Here is an 11,300-nt window from a genome sequence, read left to right as displayed (position 1 = left end):
AGGAATGTCTGCCTGGATTTGGATGCACAGCTAAGACAACTCCATGCTTCCATCAAGAGATTTCCCTTTTCAAAAGTTGGGGCCAGCTTCATCATCAGTATGGGACACCGCCAGATGGCAAGAGACTCTGGCTACAACAGCAATACAGAAGCAGAGCACTTGTGTTTTGTAATTCCTTTCATGTTTTGAAGCAGCCAGACCACAGTTTAGCAAAGGATCAGAGTGTGGCTGGGGACAACCCACTCAGTGCTTCTGCAGCCGCTGCTCTGAATGGTCCTAGGAGGGACACAAGACTTAATGCTGTAGGATTGTCAGACAATGGGGCCTCATGGGAGACAACCAGATCATTGCCTCCCTTTACAGAAATAAGATCTCAGTGCTCTGCTTAGGCAGAAGCATTTAAATATAAAGGCTATATTTACCTCACTCAAAATAGGAAGATATCTTTTACATATTGATACATACGAATAGTATGTATTTGGTTATGTATCTGTCTATCCAGGTAGATAGATAGTCAGAAACACAGTTTCAGAGAGAACCCAAAACAGAGAAGCTGCTACTTGGGTCTAGAAGCTGCCCTACATCTAATACAGCAGCCTGCTTCACAAGGAGTCTTACTTAGTGCAGTCCAGGATTCCTGAGTAGGTGTCCTCATTCACTCCTCTCTGCAAGGACTGCAGCCGTGTTTTGATCACTGGGGAGAAAGAGAAGAGAGACAGTGGTGAGCGCTGGGAATGTAGCAGACTTCAGCAGGCAAGAGCCACCTTGAAAGTAATATATTTGAAACACGGTCAAAACGAGATAACCACAAACAGACCATTTTCATATATTCATTAGCAAAATGGGAAAACAAACCGTTTAAAAATTCCTTTAAAAACAGATAAAAGAAAAGTGCAGCCACCCAAAACCCAACCCCTCCCATAAAACATACAATTCTGCTCTTATATTTCTTTACACCTTGTAATCTGTGCAATGCTGGGGAGAGAGGAGTTACTTTCTGGTATTTTTCACAGTGGAGGACCTGAGTTGGTATTTAAGGCAGATGCTGTGGGAGCAGGAAAAAAGGCCATAGATCTGAGGCTCCCTGATTGTCCATGACCATGTGAAGAAAACATTATCTGAGCTGAAGGCAGCTCAGACAGCAGAGCTCCCCTCCTGTATCTCCCTGTGCACTCAGGCTGTGAAGAGGCTAGCAGGGTCACCCTCCTCCTCACCTAGCTCACCTGTGGGCCTCTGACTCCTGTCACTCAGTACCAGGCCACCAGCACAGGCTATTTGAGACTCACCATCACAAGGATTGACAACCACTGCAGCCGTACTGCCAGCCACACACCCGGAGAGGAAGGACACATAGAATGGAGCCTTGACATTGGCATCTTTCTGGCCCAGCTTGTTCAGGTTTGCAAACAGCGGGAAGTAAACAATGGAGAACGGGACATCCCTGGGGTGGGGAGGGAGGGGAAGAAAGAACAAGGATAAGCAAGTAAGTGCAGGACACTAACAAACTGAGCATCAAAGGAAGGGTTGAAAACATCATGTGTTGGCAGCATAACCAGGAGTGCAACACAGACATTCCAACTCAGTGATTCCAATGCAGACAGGAGCAAAAATTTAGCAGAGGCAAACCTGACTGCACAAAGCACAACAAGCCCAAGGAAGGCATGCAGCCTTGTGAAGACAGTGGCCTCCCACTGATTTTTCAACATGCAAATAGAAGACCCCAGGACATTCAGAGTTTGATAATTTTGTCCACTTTTGTTAATTACGAGAGGTTTCTTACTCTGCCCCCCATGCCATTGGGTGTTGCTTTAGTTCTGCCTTTATTAAAAATAGAGTCACTCTGTGAAAGCCAAGAAGGACAGAGTGTCAGAGTGGGCACCAGTCCTTGCATCCAACATGCTCCATGGGCCAGAACCCATTTCACACTCTGGAGATTCAGGCTGGCAGTTTTGCTTTGCTAGCTCTCAAGTCCTTCTCTACTGTGTTAAAATATGGATCATGGAGGGAACAAAACCCTTCCACAAAAAGCAGCAGAATTAAATCTTCCAGGAACAAAAAGGCAGCCTCCCTTGTTTCCATGACCTTCCCTTCTTCAGAGTGCAAAACCTGTGCATGGAAACCAAACCAAATCAAACCAGACCCATAACCCTTGGAGCCAACACCCCCTTTGCAGGCTCATACCCTTGTGTTTTAGGTTCAGAGCTGGGAACACTGGCACTCTGTGCTCAATCTCTTGCCATCCTACCTCAGCAGCGTGGCTCCCAGGCCCTTGTAGAGTCCTGCGATGCCTTTGCTCCTCAGCAGCTCCCTGGTTATCTGTGTTGCTGTGGTGCGTGTTTCCACTGCTGGCTCCGCTGCCCCCACCGCAGAGGAAGAGGAGAGCTGGGCCTGTGCTGCCATCAGCTTCTTTTGTGCTGCTGAGAGGAGTAGAGAGAGCACTGGTCTGCAAGATGCTCAGCAGCAGTCTCTCGCTGCTTATTGCCACAGGACAAGGAGGGAAGAGGCAGATCTCCAGGTGCACCAAAACATGCAGACTAAGGCCAGCCAAGTGCTCTGCAAGCTTTAGCTCCAGGTCTCCCATCTCCCTCAGCCTGAGACAACTCAGTTTGTCCCAGTCTCGGAGGTGGCTGCTGCCACACCACAATGCTTTCTGCATTTCTTTTTCTTTTACTCTCTTACCAACTAGTTTTACCTAAGCAGAAGCAGCTTGTCACATATGACCTTGGCAGTGCAGATAAAAGGAACTGCTGGAGCAGGCAGATGAAAGTACCTGCTTTCAGCTATGTACCCAAGCCCCTCATAGGACAAACTAAAGATATTCATAAAGAAGAGAGATTCAACAGTTCTGTTCTTTGCTTCCTTTCCTTGAAGGCCACCATTAACCTAGGGAGCTCCTCAGCCACACTTATAAATGCAACCTGCTTTCTCCCAAGCTTTTCAAACTGATGCATTTCCACTCTTTGGCTGGAAGGTGGAGACCACATCAACATGTAAGTAATCCTCTGGCTGCCACCGGCACACCACAGGTCTCCTGCCATGCAGAGAACAGGCTGTTCACAGCAGCAAAAACCTCTTTTGAACCCTCAAGCCAAGGCTTAATTCCTTCAAACATTTTAAAAATAATACACACAAAGAGGATAAGGTCAGCATTAAAAACAGTGAAGAGAGAAAAGAAAAAGTAAATCCATGATTATTCAGGAATGTCACATCAAAAGAGAGATTAAAGGACAATTTTTCCAGGGCCACAAATGTGGCATCAAACCATGTCATGCAGTGCTCCTGGGGAAAAAGGTGATACCCCAGGCTGATCTCTGGAGCAGATTAAGGTGACAGCAAGCAGCTCTTTACCCCACAGTCTCCATCCCAGGCTCTGGTCTCCATTCTCATCAGAAACACCCCACAATGTTTCAGCCAAAAAGCTTGCACTGGCCTCCTGCCCATAGCCCTATGAGTCTGATCCCAAACATCTTCCAAATCCAGTGCACTGGAAGAATTTTATTTACTGTTTCAGCCAAGACAACTGCTGATTTTGTCAGGAGGGAAAAGAGTAAGAGAATCATAGAATGCTTTATGTTGGAAGGGACCTTAAAGACAAATCATCTAGTTCCAAACCCCCTGCCATGGGCAGGGACACCACTCACAAGACCAGGTTGCTCAAAGTCCCATCCAATCTTGAACACATTCAAGGAGGGGACATGACAGCTTCACTGGGCAACCTGTGCCAGTGTCTCACCACCCTCACACTGAAGAATTTCTTTCTAGCGTCTAACGTAAATCTACCAGTCCCATTTGAAGAGGGAAACTGGCATCAAATCATTCCAGGAACTTCCTGGATCGCTAATGCCTTGCTGTGTTGTCCTTCCAGCACATGTCAGAGTGGTTGAAATCCCCCACGAGGACCAGGGCCTGTGAACACTAAGCTGCTCCTATAGAGCCTGTATCTGCCTATAGAGGGCCTCATCCACTTGGTCCTCCTGGTCGGGTGGCCTCTAACAAACCCCCACTATATCACCTATCCCTGTCTTCCCTTTAACCCTGACCTATAAGCTCTGGGTCAGCTCCTTTCCCATCCCCAGCTGGAGCTTCATGGACTCCAGCAGGTCACTGATGCAGAGGGTGACACCTCCTTCTCTTCTTCCTTGCCTGTCATTCCTGAGGAGCTTGTGTCTATCCATTCCCATGCTCCAGTCATAGGAACAATCTCACCATGTCTCAGTGATGCCAAAAACATCATAGCCCTGCAGGCATGCACATATCTGTAACTCCTCATTTGTTCTCAGTGCTACATGTATTTGCATGGAGACATTTAAGTTGAGGCCCCATTGGAGCTCTCTTACTGGCTGGGATTACCTTCTGCTGCATTTCAGGGGTTCTCCTGCTGGTCTGTGATCCTTCTCCAGGCCCAGAGTACCTATTAGTGGCATTGGCCTCAAAATGGTGGCAGTGGGATGGACTGAGGATCCCCTCACTCAACAACTCTAATGCCCTCTTGACAAGCCTTCTGCCAAAGATGCTCTCCCCTTTCTCTGAAAGATGAACTCCATCAGCCCCTAGAAGACCAGGTTTCTCAAAGCGAATCCCATGGTCTAAGAAACCAAATCCCTCGCTGTTGCACTACTCCCAGAACCATTTATTGACTTTACCAATATGATTTGACCTTTCAAGCACCTTTCTTTGACTGGGAGGACTGATGAAAAGACTACCTGTGGTCCTGAGTCCTTCCCTGCCACTCCCAGGGCTCTGTAATCCTTCATGGTCTTCACATTGCTCCTGGCTACACCACTGCTGCCCAGGTGAAACAGCAGGAGTGGATAATAGTCAGTGGGACTTTGAAATTTTAAGTAGCCTTTCAGTGATGTTCTTGATACGAGCCCCCAGTGAGCAGCAGAGCTCTCTGGAGAGTGGCCTGGGCCAGCACTTGGCTCTCTGCTGAGGTGTCACCATTCTGCCTTGTTAGTTAGGATGAGCAGCCTTAGCTCTTGCAGACGATCTTGGAGCAAAGCCCCCTGAAGCAGTGACCTGCCTGCACCATGCCCTGTTTGCCCACCCTTGGCGCTCCCTGGGCTGCCTATTCTGGGAGTGGGAGGTGGGCTCCATCACTCCTCAGCAGCCCTCCCACCAGCTGCCCTGCTCCAGTGCTGCCCAGGCTTGTCGCTGGCTCAAGGAAGCTCAGTAAAAGCCCCTTTTTGGTCAATTCCCTTCCTCGATGCAGACATGACTGCACTAGAGTTGTTCACCTCAGCGAGTGCCGAGGGGAGATAAGTTTTTTGGAAAGGATATATCCTTTTGGGAAGCTGTTTAGGGAGGTACTACAGGGATGTTGATGAGAGAGAACAAACATCAAAAGAGATGGAGATGGAGGAAGCACTGCAGGAAAAGCACTGGAGGATGGTAATCCCTACTTGGGTGCACAGTAACTAACAAGTTTTAATCACTCAGAAGCTGATCACCCAGTCATCTCTCCTGCCTTTCTCCATCCATCAGCAGCATTTAGTGTTTCATTTGTCAAACCTCTTGTTTTAAGCAAAAAAAACCACATCACTTTTTGTAATTGCAAGGGCCTCTGCAAAGCCAGGTGAACAAAGAGTGAGGGGGGGAAATGAGCTGGCAAGTGGAAGAGAAACTTCTGCTACAGTCAGAGATACCTCTGATGTGGGAGAGTAGAGGGAAGCAAAAAGGCCTTCTTCACTCATTCCCTCCCCAGTCTGCCTTGACAGCACAGTCCCAGCCCTCTCCCCTCTGCCTGCTCAGTGCACAGGGAACAGAAGCCCACATACCAATTCGTCCTGCATCCTGCAGCTGGATTTTGAGCATCTCCATGGGAGTGGTGACAATCACCTGGCAGGTACCTGCACCACAGCCTGCCAGCATCTCCTTCAGCAGTGTCAGCTTCTTCCTGCCAGAAAAGAAGAGTCAGTCAGAGGAAGTTGCCTGGAGTAACACCAGGCAGCTGAGTGCAGGGGCTCAGGGCACACCTCAGTCCCTGAGGGTTACAGAAGAGGCAGACTGGGGGATAGGGAAACCTGCTAGGCTTGACAATTTAGCATATCCTGGGGTTGGCATCTCTGCTGGCATCAGCTGATTTGGAAAAAAAAGACCCATTTTGGCTCTAGAAACAGAACATTCAGAAAAAGCCACAAACCCAGCCAGAACAGTCCAAGATAGGAGCACACCCAGCACTTTCTGCTAGCCTAGTCCTTTAAACACCATCCACATCTCCATAAACAGATCACAAGGCAAGGAGCAAGGGGGGAAAATATTAGAGTTGCTGCTTTGGAGTTTTCTGATCAAAACAAAATAAACAACTAACATGAGAGTCAGGGAGGCATTTTTCCTGTGGTTAGGAGCTTCTTCACCTCACCAGCCTTTCCAAACCTGAAAAAAGTAGCCTTTGCACTAAACTGATCCTTCCTGAGGGACAACGCATGGACTTCCAGCACTGCAGCTTTGTGCATCCTCTGCACCAGAGAGCAGGGATTATCAGCAATATATGTTCTTGCCTAACAAAATGCAGCATTTCATAGCTCCTTCCATCCCAAAGCCATGAAACAGCCCGGCTAAGACTAAGAATAGGAACTCAGGATGCAAAGGCTCTGAAAGCCTGTATTTTCAGAAACTAATCAGTTTTCACCCTATAAAAAAAATCTCACCCTGTGGCACCAGAAAATGCCAGCTTATCTTAAAAAAAAAAAAAAAAAAAGTGCCTCTGATCTGCTCTTTTCTAAAAGTGAAAAAAAAAGCATCTATAAATCACACAGCCAAAGGGGGAAAGCCTCCTCTTTTTTGTGTGTGTGTGATTTTTTTTTGTGATTCATTTTTTTTTAATGCAAGTACTACTTTTACTCCCCCAGCCCTGCCTCTGCAGCAATACCTCGTCTTAATCTACTCAAGGCAAGTCCCCACACTACAGCAAAAACAGTCACTATGGCAAAAAAAAAAATACTACAATGACACGCTCTACTCCCTTTCAAAACCAAGCCACACTCCAAGGGTTTCATATGCACATGCAGCACAGCTGTGACACTTCAGGCCAGCAAAAGTTTCACTGCCAAGCCTATGGGAAAAGGAAGCTACACCTGAATCCTGCTGGCTCACCGCGTCAGCTGGACTGATTTTTCCAGCTCTCATATTCTCCAGAGAGGATATCAGAGCAGGGGATTAGAGGCAGAGAGCCAAAACAGATTACCAGTGACTAAATATAGAGCTATTCTGTAAGGCTAAAGGGAGGAACATTTCATGGTCTCCCCTTTCCAAATATCCCCATAGATGAGAAACTGCAAAGAACCCACATGGCTGCTGAAGTGTGCACAGCAAGCTTTCCTGGAGGTCTGCAGGTATCAGGGTGTCCAAGTGCAGAGGTCCCTCCTGGTACTGACACCTGGAGGTGGCGAATTTGAGCTTCTTGGGCAGCCTGACACACAGCACCAGTCTCTGTGCAGCTTGACACAATCAGCAGCAAGGCTGCTCACCTCCTAGCTTAGCCATGGGAGGAAGCAAACCACCTAAAGGAGATGGCTGCCAGTCCCCCTCTATGGTTCAGAGCAGAGCATCTCCAACTTTAGCCAGACCCCTGGAGCATCCCTGGAGTACATGTCCCCTGGCTTTCCTCCAGGGCAACCATTTTGATGCCTAGTTCAAAAGACCAGGAAGATTTGCTCTACATGTTCATCTGTGGGCTATTATCCCAGCCAACAAAAGTCAGCCTGACTTCATGGAACTCCATGGAGCTATGCTAGTGTGCCCCAGAGAATGATTTTTGTGTATGGATGTATTTTAGAGGTGTCAAACAGGCACATCAAAATACTGTAGAACAAAGGCTTTCAGCTTTTGATTTACATATTCTGGGAACTCAGGGGAGTCCAAGAAAAAAAATAGCCTAAAGATAAGAAAATCTTTCATCGGGAGATTTAAATTTGCCACACAGGGGTCAAATTCCCTTTGCAAAACCTCATCAGTCTGCACATAAAAGGAGTTTGAAAATGGTTCATCTCCAGATGACACAGGGGTTTAAATATTTAAGGCACCACAGGCCTTATCCTCAGTGGTTTAAAAGCCTACACATCTCAACTAACTTCAAAAGCTGCAACACCAGCAAAGATCTAGTTCTACAAACACAAAAATCATATTTTATGACAGCAAGAAGGTGTTAAAAACAACTTATACAGAATAGCCCCAAATTTTGCACTGGCAGAAATCAGTCATTCCACTTTTTAACTGAGATGCAATTAATGAGTGACAAATCTACAATATAAAATTAGAAGGGGAGAAGATTCATGCTTGATCTACATTAGTGTTTCAAACTAGATCTGAAAAATAAGAAAGTAAAAAAGCAGGAACTAGAGGTTTATGAAGGGCTTCTCAAAAACAATGCATCAGTCCAAAGTTAGGACTGAAAGCATTGGTATAGTGATGTCAGGTGGCAGGAGAGAAGGATTTTTTTCAAGTTTTTGAAAAACCTTGACCACGCAGGAATTGACTGTGCTTGGGCAGGGATCAAAAACAGCCATTCTGAAAAAAAGGATGACAACATTTCCAAAGACAGGAAATCTTCGACCTAAGGAAACATCTATACAGAGCCATACATTTCTATTTGTTACCCAAGAGGCTGCTGTCCCCAGCTTAGACATCACCTTCCTCAATTATATAATAGCCTCTGCCTCTGGTCTGTCTACCCAACAGATTGTAGAAAGCTCCCCAAGAGTTTCAAACTAGAGAGACTCAGCTGCTTTCAAACAATTCAAGTGGGTTTTTGATACAGGGGATCAAAACACAGGAGCTGTCCTTCAAAGGGAGGGCAACCTGTCTGCCACAGCCACACTGGGATGTGCACAAGCTGCCAGGCAGTTCCTATAACCCCACTCCTGATCTTCCAAGAGGGAACAACAAGCTATTGTAACAGTAACTCAGAAAAGCTGGAGCTATAACACTGGGGAATGTAGAAGCAAGAAAGTTCCCTCTACAAGGTCCCTCTCATTTCTAGTGCCAGCTTTGACTCAGACAAGCAAAAGAAAGCACTGAATGTAGGACAGATTCACCTCAAAGTAACATCACCAAATTAAATTCTACTCTAGCAGATGTTACTCCAGGTATGGTGCAACCTACCCCTGGCTGCATGTTTGGACTAAGTCAAGAGGAAGTTGACTCTGTGCCTGCACCCATTACATCAGTTTTCACCTGTCAGGAGATCTCAAATATTTTGTTCCAATTAAAAAAATCTGTGGAAATGAACAATGGACAGGGAATGACGTCTAGGAAAGTTGAACATGGATACAACCCATGTTTTGTCCCAAGACACACACCTGGAATGGAAACAAGGGCAATGCTCCTCTCATGGGTGAATTCTGTGATGAAACAGCCCATCTCCAGCTCCCTCTGGAGTAACAGTTGAAAGTCCACTTACCTTTTGGCTGACCTTTGATGTAAACAACTTTGTTGTAAACAATTCCCTGAACCTCTGTGTGCTAAATAGAGCCTCCCCCAAATAGCTGCCCCTGCATAGGCACAATGAGATTATCAGCTCTTAACTTCTCCTTCTCTAGGGGAAGTGCTGGATTCCCCAACCTACAAGACCTGGTGGGTCGAGTGAGGGTTATATGCATTAAAGAAGTGTCTATCCATTGGACAACCACAAGGGAGGCTGCCTTGGCCTATAAGAGTTTCTGTCCAGATAAAAGGCCAAAGTACAGTGTGTGCATGGTGACACAAGAGCTCAGCACCAGGACTAGCAGCAGCATCATTCTTTCCTAAATCAAGCATCTCTTTACAGCCTGTCCATGAACATTTTGCAACTCAAGGATCAACAAGGCCATGCAATGACTACATAAAGAGATGCAACAGAAAAGATGGTCCAAGTATTTTAAAGTGGAGCAGATGAAGAACGGAGTCCTGGAGAGATATATCATCTGGGAAGGCAGTGAAGAACAAGGTCCAGTCTCCTCATCTGCATGAGAGAGAAGGAAAAGTGCCTTGCTTGTCTCACAAATACAGTTGGCTACTTCTCTTCTCTGAGCAAAGCTACAAGGTAGGGGGAACGAGAAAGAAGGAAAATTAGCTGGCATCAGCAAAGACACAATTGACAGAATCATGCTTGTCTTCCTAAGAATCCAAGCTGCTAAGCCAGCAGATTGCCAGCCTTTGCTCCAGAACAGCAAACAACATGAAGGTGAAGCTTAAAGAGGACAGGAGACATAAGGAAGTAACACACCTTGGAGAAGAGTGGGAGGAAACTTACACAGGGACACTGAAGAGTTTTTATGAGCAAGAAATGGCTTTTATAAGAAGCCACGAGACACTGCAGCCAAGGCAGAGTATTTAACCAAGAACCTGAAAAATTAACAACAAAACCTGGCAAACACATGCTAAACACAACAGCTGTCTGGCAATCAACACTTTGGAGATAAACATTAAACCTTGCAGCACATTTTCAGGAGACTGGTTTTTATTAAGTCTTTAACACACAAATTCAAAGAGGACATAACAAGTAGACAATATTTATCTATCAATCAAAGAGGTCTCACACATTGAGCACTCAGAAATTAACAATGTACTTTAAATGCATGCTGGTGTCCTACCAAATTAAATCACTTTCTTAACTTCAGACCCAAGCGCTGCACTTAGCTGTAGTGACTCCTTTTCTCACATCCTCTGCTCTGGACAATGTAGGTGCTGCTATTTTAACAGCAGCTGTGAGATGGGTCTCTCAAAACATCCAGCTTCAGAAATCCAGAGGGGAAAAAAAACCACAAAACTCATGTGTTTCCAGCAGCCTGAAGGTTTAATTTCCCCTCTCTCTTGTCTCCTACCTTCCCCAGCCAGGTGGTCTAGCCAGCAGAGTACCACAGGAACAAAGACCTGCCTGTTGACTTTTCTGTGGGTCACATCTTCTACTTATTCTTCTGGGAACCACAGAGGCTCTCAGGCCAAAATGATCACAGGGTATTTGACCCTTTCTCAATCAGGGTCACAGAATGCCCCTCAGGTTTTTCAGTATCTTAGTTTTCCTCCTTCCTTCCATGGCATAGCAAGGGGGTTTCCAGCACTCACACAACTCAAATGACCAGGACAGCTTGGGAGGACTAACACAGTTTTGTTTCCTCATTAAACAAGAAGCTGGAGATTGTCATAATGGTCTCGACATCAAAATAGAAACAGACAAAGAAGCAGAACTCAAGTCCTCTAGCCTATGAGCACACATCCTTCCTGCACCAAAGAGAGGGGAAAAGCATTGTATGGGCAGGAATGGAACCCCGAGCTAGGTGCAGGGGGGAGAAGGGTGCTGGAAGCCATCTCCAGACGCAGGG

At 46.3% G+C, this 11,300-nt stretch overlaps 1 protein-coding gene across 1 annotated transcript in view; it reads right to left on the bottom strand.

Moving 5' to 3' along the window:
• Positions 1-11,300, bottom strand: part of SLC25A22 (solute carrier family 25 (mitochondrial carrier: glutamate), member 22) — a 29,928-nt gene that overhangs the window by 672 nt on the left and 17,956 nt on the right. Inside the window, exons 5-8 of the mRNA XM_009996421.1 lie at positions 5,778-5,896; positions 2,246-2,417; positions 1,287-1,441; positions 619-694 (exon numbers count right to left, since the gene is read on the bottom strand). Coding sequence (XP_009994723.1) covers positions 619-694; positions 1,287-1,441; positions 2,246-2,417; positions 5,778-5,896 — 522 coding nt within the window. The remainder of the gene's footprint in view (positions 1-618; positions 695-1,286; positions 1,442-2,245; positions 2,418-5,777; positions 5,897-11,300) is intronic.

Source organism: Chaetura pelagica, unplaced genomic scaffold (assembly GCF_000747805.2).
Source record: "Chaetura pelagica isolate M959 unplaced genomic scaffold, ChaPel_1.0 scaffold74, whole genome shotgun sequence".
NCBI lineage: Eukaryota > Metazoa > Chordata > Aves > Apodiformes > Apodidae > Chaetura > Chaetura pelagica.
Note: the sequence above shows the minus strand (reverse complement) of the source record. Positions and strands in the feature narration are given on the sequence as shown.